Source organism: Cygnus olor, chromosome 8, assembly GCF_009769625.2.
Source record: "Cygnus olor isolate bCygOlo1 chromosome 8, bCygOlo1.pri.v2, whole genome shotgun sequence".
Lineage (NCBI taxonomy): Eukaryota > Metazoa > Chordata > Aves > Anseriformes > Anatidae > Cygnus > Cygnus olor.
The window spans coordinates 9,758,944-9,776,145 of record NC_049176.1 but is presented as its reverse complement, the minus strand read 5'-3'; the positions used below and the strand labels follow the sequence as shown (position 1 = coordinate 9,776,145).

General features: G+C 38.1%; 1 protein-coding gene and 1 long non-coding RNA gene across 12 annotated transcripts in view; one reads left to right on the top strand and one right to left on the bottom strand.

Moving 5' to 3' along the window:
* The window catches only part of DNM3 (dynamin 3), a 178,452-nt gene that overhangs the window by 49,150 nt on the left and 112,100 nt on the right, over positions 1 to 17,202 (top strand). For 10 of the 11 annotated variants that reach the window (XM_040565133.1, XM_040565132.1, XM_040565129.1 and 7 more), the window contains one exon: positions 5,078 to 5,191. In XM_040565133.1, coding sequence (XP_040421067.1) covers positions 5,078 to 5,191 — 114 coding nt within the window. Of the gene's footprint in view, positions 1 to 5,071; positions 5,192 to 17,202 lie in introns of all 11 variants that reach the window. The other variant, XM_040565130.1, reaches the window with a different exon arrangement.
* On the bottom strand, positions 9,350 to 15,489 carry LOC121073779. The gene is made up of 2 exons (XR_005821927.1): positions 15,224 to 15,489; positions 9,350 to 14,923 (listed from the first exon to the last, which is right to left on the bottom strand). It is a non-coding gene; the product is annotated as an uncharacterized LOC121073779 (long non-coding RNA).

Genomic DNA, 17,202 nt, shown 5'->3' with positions numbered 1-17,202 from the left:
TTACAACGTTACACCCACAATCTGATTCATTTCCTCTGAACACAGGTAGGGTTCAGACCCCATCAGTTGGCCTCAGCTATTGTGCTAATAAATAACTTTTTCTCTAGCAGCACCTTTTTATTTTTTTTCTTTTTAATTAATCCTGCTTCATTAACATAGTTTGCTGCTTCTGGTCTTCAGATGCACTTCAATCAGTTTACCTTGCATGACTCAGGAAAAAAAAGTGTTTTCAGAATCTTTTAGAGCAAGTAGGTGGAAGTGGAAACTTGTGCCACACTTAGTGAGGGGGTCAAAAAAACATTACAAGGCTGTTCTGTTAAGAAATGCCAATGTTTCTGTAAAACATTCTAGAGGTGGTGCCTGTGGACGACAACATGATGCTAACTTTGAAATATCCTAGAATGAGAAATGCTACTGTTGAATTTTCATCTTTTCAAGACTAGAGAAATGCTGCTGTTCTAAATGACCTTTACTGATACTTATTTTTTAGGTTATCATTCCTTGGTGATTGACTTAATCACCTCAGTCTTTAACTACATTTGGAAGCATATTTCATTTTTTCCACTGCAGAATGTTTTGCTTTGGTAAAGACTTAATTTTACTTTAAAGTAGAAGTGTGGACTTGGCCACTGCCGTTATCTTTAAGTTATGTGATATATCTTTCAGGGAAGCAATGTCATTTCAAGATCTGTTCAAGATCTGTTCTGATGCTGAACACAGACAAGATGCATACATAATCTGATCAATTTTTATTCTGTTATTTAGCAGATTACGGTGAAATACTGTATTAGGCTTCTCCTCTAATCTGTTGTTCCTTTTTAATCTCTGCAGTGCAAGAATCTTTCTATTTGAACCCAAAGAGTCAATAACTTGTAAGGATGCCTCAGAGTAGTTTCTGCAGGTTTTTTTTTTTTTTTAAACCCTCAATGTGGTTACTATTTGGTAACACTTGCTGTTGTCACAATGATGACAAGATGAAGTAGAGCAGTGCTGGGATTTGTGTTGCGTGTTCACAAGTATTTCAATGGAGTAGCGTAACGTAACTTCAGTGGAGTTATGTTAATTCAACAAAATGCTATGTGTTGTGTGGTTGCTGAAGTAGCCGGTCTCATAATTTTCACACTTGTATTTCTCTCTGCCCGGCCAATTTTGCTTGTCTTTGCTTAAATCATCATTCAAACACTTCTTTGAAAGAAGTGGAATGCTTACTGAGTCTTTAATGTATTTCTTTCACAAATATCTTCTTTGGTTTAATGGCATTAGTAAGTCATATAGCAATACATAAAATGCGCTTATATCAAATCCTGCTTTCCTGTTTATCCATGAAATGGTGGAGAATAAGAACAACAGATACGATTTCAGTTTTGTGCAGCGGAACTATCAGAAAATGACTTCCTTCTGGCTTGTTCATGTGCTTTTGTACCCTCGAAGTTTCATTTTTCAGACACCCAGATTAGATATCAGGACCCTGAAGGAAGGAACTGTGTCATCTCTTGTTCATCCTGTACATGGAGTCCAACTACCGGTCAAAATATTGTCTTCACTAGCTTCTGGCAATACTCATATTTTTCACCTTCCTGAGGTTCATAAATTGTGTCACTAATATCCGGTTTGTGCAGAGTGACACTTAGAAATATGATAGAAAATACTGAAATGGATCTCTTAAATCCAAACCAACCAGAAAATGAACTAGTGAAAACAATAATGAAAAACACTACCTTCATTTTCCATGCTGAGTACTGTACAACATATCTAACAGGATAGTTTAAAAACACCAACAAAAAACATAATCAGAGGTTTCTACTTCAAAAAATCTCTTTAAAAATCCTTGCTGCTGACTGTCTATGGAAGGACATTTATTTCTTAAATATGTCTTGGGTTATCTTTTGAGAAATTGGCTGGAATGTAAGGTGCTATTCAGTTCTTCTGGAAAGTAAAGCTGTTGCTTAAGGTCACTATGTTTTGCATTTACACCATGATCTGACATGTTGTTCTCCCCTGACCCCAACACTGGTACTGACTATTTTTAAAGTGTAGCTGTTTGTTGTTGGGGAAAAAAAAAAAGTGCTTGGGAAATGTGAACAACTCAATGAAAAGAACTTGAAGTCTCACTGCTACTCCTTGGATATTACAGGACACCAAGATTGTCTTCTCTCCCATGGTGTTGCCTGGAACTGCTTCCAAGTATTTTGTATGATTATGATTTGTTGTAGTGTTCAGGATATCTTAGAGCAGGCAGTACCCTGTTTTTCCAGAGGGGTATAGATAAGCAGTTCTAGCGATTTGCACATGAAAAAATGTCCCCAAGATACTGTTCTATATTGCTCTTCGTGCCGAGTTGTGAGCGAATGACAGCTGGATCTAATCCTCCACACGCAGGATTTTTGAGGAAATAACTGGCAAATTCCTTCCTTTACAAGACAGCGACCAATGTTTGTATCAGCAAGTCAGCTTGTTTCTGTCCACACCCGGCAATGGTTAGGCATCTATGGGGAGATGTGTTGGACTGGAGCAAGAAGGTCTTTTGGAGCTATCGAGGTAGTCCCTACTTTAGAAAGGCAGTACAAAAAGCTTCATTACTTCTTAAACGGCTTGTATAGTTTAGATTTTAAAACCTTAGCTTAGCCTGTGCTGATTCCTCTAATGCAAATGTGTTCTGTTTAAATGGAGGAGTTCTGCAAAGCCTGTCGTAATGATGAGGGAAAGTCTTGACTGGCATATGCAGAGTACTACTTCTCATCCCTTTTGAAGCATTCATTACTTGTAAGGGTCTTGAGCCTGCTACTTAGGTGTTTCTCACTGTTAGCTTCTGGAAACCACCTCTTTATCCCCACTATGGCACCTGTCTTTAAGTCATTTACCTTTTTTAAGATTTGCATCCAAACCAGGCAGCCAAGGCCAGCACAATACTGAAAACTGTGCTTCTTGTATGTGATATGCTCTTTATTGGAAGCAACACAGCCTTTTAAATTGCGGGCAGCGTGGTTCAACAGTGTCCTCTGTTATCTCATCTTATTTGAGTTGCTTTGCAGCATGGGGATAAGCACCACCTTTGTGCATTTGCTGTGAAGTTGTATTTATTCTGCTGTACAAATACAGCTCACCTTGTTGTGAGCCTAAGTTCAAGTAGTTGGAGAACCTTAATCTCCTGGCTTTTTCCTAAAATTTCTTCCATTGGGCTGCATTTGTGTAGTTCAGCTCAGAAAAAAGGTGTAATTGGTTTGGTTCTACAACTTAGTCTGTATACTGAAGTGTACGGAAGGCCAGTACACTCATTTGGTAAATATGCCTGCTACGTGTTTCCTGCTAAAATTTTGCTTCAATAAACAGTATAAAATGAGGATTTGATCGGTAATCCAACTCATATCAATATGTTTCCTTTAACTTGCACTCAGACAAGCATTCCATGTCTGTTTGTACACAATAATGCTGCATCTCCACTTAGTGTTTTTTAAATGAACATGAATATTAAGAGCAATGACAAACTTCTGCAGAAACCTTTGCAGTACTGGCTCCTCCATCCAGTCTGCTCAGGCCATACCCTTGAGTCTCTCTACAGCAGTCACTTCCAGTTCTCTCATAGCTTACTGAGTCTTCAGAACCAAATCAGTTCTTAGTGATTAGCCCACAGGCTGTTTCTGGATCTTCAGTGGTTTCCTTACTTATGTTATGGCCTCATTGGATGAACCACTATCATCTTACTTGAAATAAAAGTGGTACTCTTCGATTATGTGCAGTACAAATATTTTTGCCAGTCAGGTGCAACTTCTAATCTCTTTCTTACTTGGGTTAGTTGTCAAACAACCCAGTCCCTTGCCGTGTGCAAACCCAAAACAGATTAAAATGAATGGTGAATGAAAGGGAATTCTGATTCTGAAACTTTTATGAAAGATAAGGAATAGGTCATTGATATTGAATGGTTTTCCTTGGCTCTCTGTTGAAAATGAACTTACTAGTCTTGTCGAGTCCTATGGGACAAATGCCACAGCCTCAAATTTCCTGAAAAGCATGGAGAAGCATGTTCGATCACACCTGTGGGACTTTGAGGGAGTTCTTCTTTGAGCATTTCTTCTTTCCATCTCAATACTTCATAGGCAAGTAAAGGGTTTTCTGTGGGGAGAAACAGAACGGTCTGTGGTTGCATGCATCTGTGAGATTAGGTGAGTTCCATTTTTTCGTTCAAAGTACAATAGGAAGGAATGTTTGTTTGTTCGTATATGTATTGGAAAACAGTAAGTGTTCCAATAAAATTAAAAGTTTCTTTCTGCATGATCCATAAACCAGTAAACCAGTTCTCTTGACTAGTCTCTCTTCTGCTTCATCTCTGGAGTTCTCATTCCTCATAAGTTTTCTGTTGTCCCTCTTTCTCTGCACAATGTGGGCTCCCGGCCTTAGTATTTACAGGTATGCTTTCCTCTCTGTTCTTTCATCTTTGAGTTGTATCTATTTTCTTCAAGCTCCGCTTTTCCCATCTTTCCCTCAATTTTATTGCCCTCATAGGTTTTTTCTCTTCTATTTTTCTTTTCTACCTTATGAGAAGAAAATAGCTCTCATATACCTCTCCTTGCCACTTCCTATCTTAATTTCAAAGAGGACTCAGCTGTGGAAGACCCCTCTGCTTCTGCAAGTCCCCAGTGCGTGCAAGAAGCTACTTGCTTCCCCAGAAAGTAGGTGCTGTTCCCAGCTTCCAAGTTCAGAAATGACCTTAATAGTTACACTAGTATAGTATGAATAGTCGTATGTAAATTGTATGGACTTTTACTTGTGTTATTATGCAGCAAATAAATATCTTTAAGTTTACATTATCCTTAGTTCATTCATTCTTGTTGTCACTACAAGATGGTAGGTTAGGTTTCTCTCTTTCTCCAGCCTTTTGACTGAGTGTGTTATTTTCGCTTTATTTTTTCCTGAATGACAGGAACCTGAAAAAACTGTTTTGAATTTGCTGGATTGAAAAAAAAAAAGTACCTAATCTTGTTTTATTTAGCAAGTATTTTTTTAAAATCATGAATGCTGCAGGTGAATTACATTACATGAATAAAGAACTTAACTTGTGCCTGACTGCACCTCTGCACAGGTCATCCGAAAAGGCTGGCTGACCATCAACAATATCGGCATCATGAAAGGAGGATCCAAGGAATATTGGTTCGTCCTAACTGCAGAAAGCCTGTCCTGGTATAAAGATGATGAGGTAAGGAATGAACAACTTTTGTCTATTGCAAGAAACAATATTTACTCACTCTTCTGCTACCAGCTTAAAATATTAAATCAGCTTGCAGTGACCTGAAAGAATGGTTTAAGGTTTTACTTGTGTCCATTAAATTTTCAATTTTTGATTCACAGAGAATACTGACTAAGACTTCTGTCAAAGCGTTGGTAACAAATATAGGGTGTTGTGTGAAGTGGTTTTTTTTTTCAGTTTTTGTTTTTTGTGTTTTTGGGGAGGTGTAATGCCTAGGCACAGTTACTCTTCAAAGTAATTCCAGCAGTTGATTTAGTAATAACAACTGCTCTTTGACCTTGTATTCTGAGAGGCTGAAAAGCCTGACTGCAGAGTTCTGTAGCCAACCATTATGGCTGTTCAAATTTGCTACTGAAAAGCCAGAAAATGCATCTTGCTAAGAAATGTTGGTGCGAATTATTAAGTCTGAGGTGAGTAATAAGATAACTGGAAAAAGCAGTTCCATGATAAACAGGATGTCCAGGTGCATCTATTCGATATGTTGTTAGGCAACTTTGGGAACCATTTTTTTTTTTTTTTTGCTGGTCTGTTCTGCGTAGTCCTTTTTTCCAACAATGTTAGCAATGGTATCTTCAACCAAAACTCAAAGGTAGTTCTATTGTGGTATTTATGATAAGTTAGTTACTTCAGTAATACTGCTGATGGTGGAAATTGTGCTGGTCAGTAAAGTTGTGGTTTTTTAATCAGTAGTCATTTGGGCATTTTAAGTAGATTATAAGATTGATGGATAAATTAGGTTAACATTGAAGATCTAGCCTCTAGATCTTGCCCCTTGCCCCTTTATGTAAGGTTTACAGGGATTCAAATGTATTTACTGTAACAGGAAAATAATTACATGTCAGTCAGAGGAGAGGAGCCAAGTGCTAGGTCAAGAGAAGAAGTTTTATTCTTAGATTATTGAAATACAACTTGAAGTATTTTACTGTAGCATTGTAAAATAAAAAGAAATGCTAAGGTGCCCTTATGAATGTCAAAATTTTGAAGCTGTTGTTTTTTTCTGATTCACCTTGAATCTATTAGAAGATAGTGTCTTAGACTTGGTACAGATAACTAACTCTATAGGTAAGTGATGTGGTGAAAGCAGCACCCCTTCCTATATTCAATCTCAAGCGCTTGGAGATGCATCTAAAATGTGTCATGGCAACTTCTGAGGTAGTGTTGGTGGTGGTTTTTTGAGTCTGATCTTTGTCTAGTGGGAAATGTAAAAGTTCCTCAGAATATTTAATGTTGTGTAGGGGAGGGCATTCCATAAGGTAACTGTTCTGTTTTCACCGTCTGTTAGAGAGAGTCACCTGGAAATCCTGGAATAGTACTTGGAGGGAATTGGCTGCTGTATGATTTCAATATGCACATTTAAAAAAAAAAAAAAAGCAACAACAACATTTGTGTTTGAGAGTCATGAAAATATCAGTAGTTCATTTAGGCCGATATGGGAGATCAGTCAGGAATTTCTTTCAGTAGTAAGAAGGTAATGGCATAGTATTCCATGTTTTGCTGGTGGAAGAGGTTCCTTGTTAAGTACAGATTTGCTGTGTAATTTGGTTATTCTGAACTAGGAATAAGTTATGCTGTTTTATTTATTTATTTTATTGCTTCAGGACCTTTCCCAGTAGGACTTAAAAATTAACCAGATGTGTTTTAGATGCTTTCTGAAGATGGTCAAAGCCACAGCTTGAACATGAGGTTAATCAACGGACCAGTGACTTGTTTCAGAAACAAAACTACTGGCTTCTGAAAATAAAGCAGCAAATATTTAGTCTCCTGGCTGGATTCCAATTTGTATAATTGCATTTGGTGTCTTTAAAATGTTCTCCTCACTTTCAGCTTGGTTTGGTAGTTGTCACATCCTGTTCTTGGATCGTTCTTGAAAAGGCTGCATGCTCTTGTATCTCCACCCTGGTAAGATATGTAGTCTTCAGCGATGTGTGAAGTGATACCCATGTTTACGTGTCTGGACTGTGCCCGGCTCTATACGGGTGCGCACGCTGCGAGGTCGCAGGGAGTTCAGGTCCCCTGCGCCTCCCACATGGGGACCAGTCGCTGCTGCCGTCCTTACAGGGTAGCAGGAGCCTCTCCTTGCGGCTGGGGAGGATGCAGCAAGTCTGGTCTCACCTCTGTTCTCCTAAGCAGTTGGCCAGCCACAGAGTTCATTCCCTCTGCGCTTCTACCCCTGAGTAAGGAATGCTGCAGCTTCTTGTGCACCAGAGAGCTCTGACAATGTTCTGTACAAAGCCACAGCGCTTGCTGGGACTTCTAGGGCTGTGTACCCCCTCTGGTGTAAGCTGAGCCTGTTTTGTATAGTCTGGAATTTACTCTGAGATGAAAATCACTCTCTGAATGCGAGTAGTTGCTTGCTAGTGCCATTAGGAGGATGTAAATTATTTCCCTTATTTGTGAGTTGTGGCTTCTGTAGCAGAGAATGCAGTCGAATGCATTTTGAGGCAGAAGATTTCAAAATTTGTTTTATGATATCAGCATTAAAAAAAAAGAAACCAATTGTTTCTTTTGTTCCTTATTGACATGGTTTTGCTGCTGCTCAAACATACAATGGGATTTTAATGCTTGATGAGATGGGAATCAGTGCCTAAGAATGCTTTTTAGTTTTGTAGTTGTGGATCAGCGTGGGTAAAGCAGTTGTACTATTAGTTATGTGAATACTCATCTGAATTAGTTTCTGATCCTGCATACAGTTGCTTGTGTTCAGAAATTTGTTGCGTGACCGTGACTTTGTGCTTTTCCACTCGCTTAAAATGAAGCGTGGAAAATGTTGTGTGCTGCTTTGAGACTTGTAAATAAGTGCAACGTTAGGACCTTCATTCATCTCGCAAATACAGTTTGCTTTAGTAGAGTATCCCATGTAATCACTAGCTGAAGTGTTTTGAGGCATACCTACCAAAAAAAAACTAATTCTGAACGCCTTAGCTCTGAGTTGTTACTGCTTTTAGTAGCACAAAAAGCTGTACGTTTTTGTGCTCAGGCTTGTTTGGGAGTCAACCTGCAAATGTGAAGTTTCTGAATTAGCCGCTTCTACGTGGACGTGGAACACCATTGTAGCCTGAGAATCAAAGAGCTCCTCATCGTAAACAGAAGGATAGCGTTTGTAAAGCAATGTAGCGTTTTTACAGGGCATGGTCTGAGAATTTAATATAGTATTCTTTCCAAAGCATCCAGAGATTTCAGTGGCGTTACTGGTGCACAAAGGATGCCAAGCTGGGCTCTAGGATAAGCACTTTTCAAAATGAGAAATTTTTGTTTATTTGAAAAACCTTTTTTTCTTATTTCCCAATCAAATATTTCCTTTTTGCTTCAATAATAGTAAAGGGCAGTATCAAGTTATAGATGCAGTTCAGATTATAATTTCACAGCATATTCCCAATTCTGCGTGGTTTGGGAGGGAGGCATGAAAATAAGTAAGGAGGTAACAGCGAGAAGGGGAGAAGTTTCTCTAGGCTCTACCATCGTGTTTGTTTCTAGGATTAACTTGCCACACAGTAAGCTGTGCTCGGCTGCGATGGCTAACAGGGATGTTAGTGATTTTTATACCGCTGGGAGCCTACTAACGCCAGTCGCTCAAGTTTTGGGGCTGAGAAGGGTAAGGGTGTTTTGTTCTCCCATTTACAACGGTGCCGCAAAGCTGCGTACAAATAAAACTTCTCGTTAGTGAGTTAATCAGAACAACTAGGAAAAGAGTACTATAGAAAGCACAGTAAAAATTTCAGCAGTGGGTTTTATTGTCTTTTATAGGCACTGTTGCTTTGTCTCTAGGTGGGTCGCAGTACGCGGCTTGGTCACTGACCGACCGGCTGAGATCCAGAGCGGGCTCTTGGCTGTAGCTCGTGGTGAAGATGCTCTGGGGTGTGAGAGCTGTTTCCCACTGGCCGGCTGTCATTCAGGCTGGGTTGTCATGTGACTGCCTGTCTGTGCCTGCTGTACAGGTGAGAGGATGTTCTGCACAGCAAGTGTAGACAGGCAGACACATGACAACTCCGTCCAGCCAGTCCCTTGGAGCCATCACCGCTGGTGCGGATCGCTTTGAACCAGTCCGGTTTGGGGGGCTTTGTTGGGGGGAGCACACATAACAGAAGTAAACTTTAAAACATTGGGAGCTGTAGGACAAGAACATAGTTCGATTTTATTCGGAAAATAAGCATCTCAGTACATTGGTTGGCATCGTGCTGACATGTATCAGAAGTGATTTCAACAGAGTGGTCACACTGAACATTTGTGAAAACAAAAAGAATCGAGACCGAGGTTTATTTTCTGTGCAGCTTGTACAGGAGTCTGCCTGCATACTGGACTCACACATAGTAATTTAACCAGATGTTTTTACTCTTCTTGGAAGCACAGAAATACTGAAGTTCAAGATAAAGGATATGTTTATACAGTACATATTTTCTAGGAGCAGATAAGTACAATAATCTTGCATGTTAAAAATAAATAAAAATCTGTGTAAATGGAGACAAAATTTTGCACATTAACCCAGTTAAGGGGAATGTGCTGGAAAGAAAACCGGTTGCGTTTTATATCAATTTTGCTAAAATGGGAGAGCTATACACTTATCACGACATATTTCTTTAGCATTTTGCTTTGCATATTATTTCAATCTAGCTTTCTCTCAGAATCCATGCTTTATAAGGAAACGTTTGTAGAGGTTCAATAAGTTTTTCAGTTAAATATTAGAAAAACAGTGCATGCAAATAGTATCATTTTACATCACAAGACGTGGTATTTTGCTAAACTTTGCTCTGTACAGGATACACACAGTAAATGCAATCCAATTTTGCAATGACGTTTACACTATCATGAGGCTGTTTCAAAAGGTATAAGCACATTGGAAGCATAAAAGGGGTGGATAAGAAACAGTTGTACTGCTTTTTTCTACATATTAAATGATTCTGTTTTATAATGGTGTTCTTAAATCTCCGTTGCTCACTAGTGCCACCATAGGTAAACAACAAATTTGTGCTTTCAAATCCTTCTCAAGCATATCCTTTACGGAATAGTAGCAAAACGCTTTTTAAGTTCTAGCCTGAGAGCTGGTTATAGAAGGGATGAATTTACCAAAGGGCTGATGCTGTGGATAGTGCTGAGGTTTAAATTAGTCCAGTAATAAATTAATAAGCAGTTATTTTGGTGCTCTAGCTCCAATCATTATTTTGCCCTAAAGAAAAAGACATTTTGGCTAATATACAATCTCAAGTATGCAAATTAAGGATATCAATTATGTGACTAAATTATATCAATTTTCAAAGAAACTAACAAGATAGAAGAACATATCTTAAAAAATTAATCAAACGCAAAACATGGCTAGCTAATGCAGACATTATAAATTATTTCCAAGGCATGAAATATGCTTCCTTGGATTTTGTAACATGCTTGATTAAAATTTTACTTAGAACTACAGAAATACCAGTGTATGCTTTAAGTTGGCACATCTTCCTACCCACATGACCATTTTAAAGAAAAAAGTGACAAATAGAAGTACCTTTAAAGCAAAAATAAGACAGTGCTTCTTTTATAGGTTTCATCAAATTTAATTTGGGAGAAAAATTAGCTCTCAGTTTATCCATTATGGATCTTTGAAACAACAAATAGTGGTACAGTAAAAATCAGTGGCAAACTATTGTATAACAAGATGGGGAGAATGAAAATATGCGTTAATAATTAACAGGTTTTTCTATTAACTGTTATCAGGAAACTTGTGCTGGGAGTACAAGTTGTAAGTGGAAAGCTTGAGCGGTCTTTCTAATAACTGTACACAAAGAAAATTCATCAGGGAAGCAGCAAGTGGCTTTACGTTCTTAGCTGAGGCAAATTTATTTTGCCTTCAATTAATTCATTGGGTACTACTAAGGTATCTCTACCTGTTCTTTATTTAAAAGCTGATATTCCTTTAAAGTTGGTATTTTAGTTGATTTGATAAAAGGGCTAAATGTTTGTGTTTTTTATTTCATTTATTCGTTAAGTCGGTAGAGGGCTTATGAATATTTTAGAATACTTGTAACAAATTCCAATGTAATATTTCCAGAAACCTATCTTAAGGACCCGGCTTTAAATATTGGTAGCTTGGATTTTAAATTGAGGATTATATTCTCTCTAGCTGTGATCAGGACTTCTTATTTAAGGGGAAGTTGTTATTTTTAGATACTGTTTTGCAGTGCAGCATAAAACGCAGCACAGAAGTACAGTAGCATTATTCAGGAAAGTTTCTTAACTCTGGTATTTCCTGTGTTTTAGTAGCTTTAAGCCTGATCCTTAGTATTATTTTAGTTTTTGTTAAAATGAAGTGCAGTTCAGGAAGCAAAGCCTTCTGCAAGTAAAAGTTAATTTATGCCCTTGATAACACTTAGAAAAAAAAAAAAGCCTAAGATTTACAATTTTATTTTCCAATCTGTTTAATATCTTTTGATTTACAGATAAAAATCACATCGTTTAACACTATTTAGGAGCTTGGAATTGTTTGTAAGAATTTCACTATTCTAATTATATTTTCTACCTAGCAGTCATACTTGGGTGGTCTGCAGAAGTGTCTGTGGATGCACAGTGATGGTACAGGAAGAGGGGCAAGGAGTATGGAGAAGAGAGCAGCGTCTTTTAGTCTTCTGGAAATATAGATGCGTTTAATTGCACTGGTAATTGTAATACAGAAGACAACGTGCAACCTAATGGCAAGGCTGAAAAATGGTAAATGCCTTTTTTAAAGAATTTTTTCTTGCCTTTTGGTTGCTTATTTGCTCTATATTTCTTTAAAGTTGGGTGACTTCCCCCTGCGCTGCTTCACTTATTTTAAACGTTTAAGGAATATATAAAAAAAAAAGAAGCTAGAAATATTTTTCTCCCTCTTACCTATTTAATTTTGTTGATTGTACTAAAAAATTATGCCCCTCCAAAGATGAAAGAAGATCCATTATATTGAAACTCTGACCTCTTTAAATGTTCATACTGGCTTTAATTTGCCTTTTTTTTTTTGGCATTCTGTGATAACAAGAATCATATCTTTTAACTCACATAACGGGTTTAAGCACTGGTATCCTGATTGCACAAAACTCTCTCCGTGATTTAGCATGTATTCAACTTGCTAATATTTGCTAATATTTTTTTTTAGTCATTGCAAAAAGTAATCAAAAAGTCATTGCAAAAAGTCATGAAAAAATTGTACGCAGCTATCTTGTCTTTATTGGCATGCATGTTTAAAACCTATTTTTTATAACTGTGGAAATCTGCTATGATTATGATCAACTAGAATTTGTTTCATCTAAAACAGCACTATTTTAAGAATCAGAGAATCACTTAATTCACTTTGAAAATGTTTTGCTTACTGAGCCGAAGTAGTTATACTTCCTTATTCATTGCTAACAATGCAGGCTTTCTTTCTCTATCTGCTGCTTTGCGCACTGCAATCCCCCCTCCCCTCCCTTTCCAAGCCCCAAGCCAAGGGGGCCTCCTAGATCTCAGCCTTACAGTCTAAAAATGTAACTTTGAAGAGTCATGGGTGTATGGGAGGGGAATCACTTCCTAAATCCAGAAAGGTCATTTAAAATAAAGATTAATGCAAATAGCAGACTAGAGATAAGAGAAACACTGGTTCCATATGTTTTCATTGTCCTTGCTTACATAGCAGAAGCTGACACAAGCTATCTTTAACGCTGCTTTCATTAAAAGATTATTACTGACTGGATAACAATACTTTCTTAATTTCTAGATCAGAATTATAAAAAAAAATAATAAGTGGCTATGCAAATAAGCAACAGACTAAAAAAAAATTTGCAAGCGATCATTTTACCCTTGAAAGCATAACTGAGCAAGTTTCTCGATGCGACTTGAAAGCCATTTTCCTACTGCTTAAACAAAATCTGTCACAAAACTTTTCAGGTTTGCTATGCCTAAAACAGCAATCAGACTTAAAGATTCAGAAATATTAATGCAAGTCTGAATCTGATTCCATTATTTTAATTTCTTCCTGTGTCTTCAGATTTGCTATTAATAATTACATTTAACTGTCTTGTAATTTCACTTTAAAGCAGAACGAGAGCAAAACTTCCTTCTACTAAGACTAATGGATTAAAATCCACTAGTTTAATCCTAAAAGTAATCTTTGGTGAAAGAAAGGAGGAGAGAGCGAGCAACCTAGAAGTATATATACAACTGAAAAAGCAATAATACTTTTAGTCAAAATACATAAGCTTTGATGGGAGAGTAAGGGAAGTGACAGTGATAGTTCTTGCTTCCTAGGCTTTAAGACAGCCAGTATAGGTACGGTCACGCTAATTCTATGTGACCAGCTCTTCCCAATAGGACTTCTATTGATTATTGAAGGAGCAATGGAAAAGGTAATAATTATTTATATATTTAAAATTCATACAGCATCAAGGCTGTCTGAAATATAACATGCATTCTCCAAAATTGACTGGTTATAATACTAATGGCTGCATATTTCTGCTAATTCTTTTTATAGTACGACTATTGAAAGCCTTCCTGCCAATAATGAGCACCATATAGATAGGATTTTTTTTCCGGTTGCAGTAGTTTGTTACCAGTGTTAACTTTAGGGGAGCTGACTCTGGTGTTCAGCTGGTATCAAATTGCAGCCCAGACTTTTTGTATTATTCTGTCCGTGGGGATTTCATTCAGCCTGAGGGTTTTTTTCCCCTACCAGGACAGCTGGAAATTCACCAAAGCAAACTTCTGCATTCGTTTACAAATTCCTTTTCTATCAGTGGGATTCAGGACAAAGTAACTTATCGTTATATTAGAAGATGTTAGAATGTTAGAAGAAATATCAGCAATGCAAGCTATACATGAGAGCAGCAGCAATCAATTGGTGCTGATCACTTATAAGCAATGGCCAGGCAGGTATTGGGATGGAAAGCTGCTTGTTCTGTTTTATTTATTTATTGTTTTTTTTCCATCACGTCCTGCACTTTCAGAGGTAATTTTTCCTTACAATCAAATATTTTGTATCCTACACAGCAGAAGCCAAGCACGGAGTAGTCTTATATTCCCTATGGCATCCCCCCCAGTTTTCATTAGCACATTTAGCATAGGTTACTTGCAAAGAAGTTTCGGTTGCATGTAAAATCAAAGTACAGTTCTCCCAGCAGTGATATATATATATATATTTTACAATAGTTTAAAATAATATTCATGCATTCTTTTCTATTACTTTATTAATTTAAGAGAAAATAATTTCTTAAAATTGATCTTCAGATCATAGTTCATAACAGGAGCTATGCAGAATACATACTTCTAGCAAGCCTTTTCTGCGTTAAAAAAAAAGATATACTCCTTAAATATTTATACTGATTGCTACAAGTTAAAAAAAAAAAAAATAAATTAAATTTACCTTTTTAGTTTGTGGGGAAAAATAAGCTTTATTTTAAATTAAAAAAAAAAAAAAAGAAATGCCCGACTTTAACTATGCTCTTGTACACTTCTCTAAGCAGTATACCTCTAGGTAGTATACCTCGCTCATTTCTTGCATAGGTTTTAGTAAATCATCAGAGCTCCATCTTTCTTGCAGTGATGACTGGAGGAAGGGGGGGGGAGTCACCTAGGTTCGCCAGGTCATAGGCCAGGTGTTCTTCCAAAGTAGGCCTTACCAGAATGTCTTCCCCGCATTATTCTGCAGTCCTCCTTTTTCACAGTGTCCCTTAGCGTTTCTTATTCCCTAGTGTGCAAAACCTGTGAAGAAAAATACTGTATATGAGATCTGAAAGGAGCAATAACTGTCTTCTCCTTGGCAAGAGCAACTGGCGTCCCCAATAGTCCATGTCGCTGCTTTCCCTTGCCCAGTCTAACCAATGTGCAGACTACTGTACAACAGCATTGTCCTGAACAGGTAGTCTGAACACTGGGGCGACGGAGCAGGATCTCCGGACGCTTCTATTTATTTATTTTAAATCCTCTTTTAGTCTTTGGGAAAAACTGCCTTCCTGCATCACGGGTTGTGCTCGGCTCTCCCTCACACTCTGCAGCACTCACTGAAACACACTGAAGTGCTGTGATTTCCAGTCTTGACGTGGCACATTTGCAGCAGACTGGGGATCTGGCAATGAATTTAGGACCAGGAAAAGGGGGAGGGCTGGGCCTGAGAGTCCATATATGGGATGATGTCACCCTAGGGAGGTTTGGGTATGCACTGTGCCGCTGGTGAGACCGCTAGAATTGCCTGCTCTCAGACATGGGTCTGTGTATAAAATGGTACCAGATGTTTTAGTGTAATGTTAAGCAGTCATTTCATCTTCAGGCCAGATTTTTTTCTTCAACTGGGCAGGAAGTGGGCCCCAGTATGGAAAAGCTGTAAAAAGTCAAGATGTACAGTTTCACTGCAGCCAACGGAGAGCGAGTTAACGGAGACGCAGAATTTGCTGTTTTGTGCAGGCTGAAAAACCGAATTTATAAAAAGAATTCTGCTGGAGAAGCTAATGCAACAAGCCAACGCTTATTTTGTTTCTTTTTAATGCCTCCAGTTGTGCTTTTATATTTTGGCATTTCAGACCAAGAAAAGGGCAAATAGGTTCATTTTTTCTTGGAACTGTCAGCGGCATGCAGGCTGCCGAGACTTGAACAGTAATTAGAGTTACTTCCTGAAAGTGAAGCCCCCATGAAAAGTCTGGAGAAATGTTCTTTGTCATAGCCTCTACATGAGTAATTAGTTCCACATGTGGCCTTCCTATTTCCCTTCAGCTATTTTGGCTGGCTGGCTGAATACTTTGCTATAGCTCAAGACTTAAAGAAGCTTTAAAGTTTTCATTTCAAGCATCCACTGTGAAAATAGCTATTTCTGGTGTCATAATAAATTGCTTCTGGTAGATCAGTACTATTAGGCCTGGCATTGTTTTTCACTGGTAACCCTGCTGGTCCCATTTTTCTTTTAATCGTGCTTGGTGGAATTATCCTGCTAAATTTTATCTTTGATGTTTACCAGATCTATTGAATTTTGCCAAGTATGACTTTACCGTAGATTTTAAGATATTCTCCCCACAGGCATCTATCCTTGTTGTCCTGTAGACTTTTTTTTCTTTGTTACTCGTGCTGTTGATTCTAAGTGTTGTACTTGCTTTTTTTTTTAATCTTCCTTAGCCCGTGGTCTAAGACAAAGGGATACTTACGGAGTAAGCTCCTCTGAAGTCAAAACTGGAGGTGATTTTACATAGGTCTGTCTATTCACTTTATGGAATTTTTGCCAGTAGCTCTTTTTCTGCCTAGAAATCTGAGGCGAATGTCAGTATTGGGACTATATTCTGAAAAGTAGATATCCACCAACTTCCTGAACAGCTTTTGAAATAAGTACATATGTAAATGTAAATGTGTGCTGTGAGGGCTCTCGTATCCTAAATAACTTCTGTGGGATGCAGTTCTGCCTAGGTTATGGCAGATGCTCTGGGAACCATAGCTTCTGGAGGCCCGCATGGGGCAGGTTGCAGAGGTCTAACTTCAGGGAGAATTAATACAATAAACGTGAACATCAGGAGAGATGAATTCAGAGTCTCTGTCCAAGGAGAAGAAGTGACGTTCAGACTGTGTTATTGTGGTGGCACGCCAAGCACTGTGTATCTGTTTCATATTGTGCATCCAGTTCCACCATTTGGATCACGGTAGGTTAGTTATGCACCCAAGCAGTAGTGAGAGCTTTGATTTTGAGAAGGTAGAGGTTTGAAGAAGCCGTAGAAGGAGTTTTAAGGTGCAGAGTACTTAGCTTTCTTAGAAGCAGCAGCACCAAATCAGCGTGTAAGAGAAAGTGAATTGATGGCTGTTAAAATAGAGAAAGTAGGGAACACCATGGACAAGCACTCACAGCACAGCACTCACAGGAGCTGGATATTTTATTATATTCCCACTTGGCACTTACCTTGTGGAAGAAGAATATGATTTTGGAAAGCGTGAGTAGTGAGAGATTTTTTGTAGATAGGCCCCTCAGTGTAATGGGTGAGATTTTCCCCACTGAGGAACCATAAGAG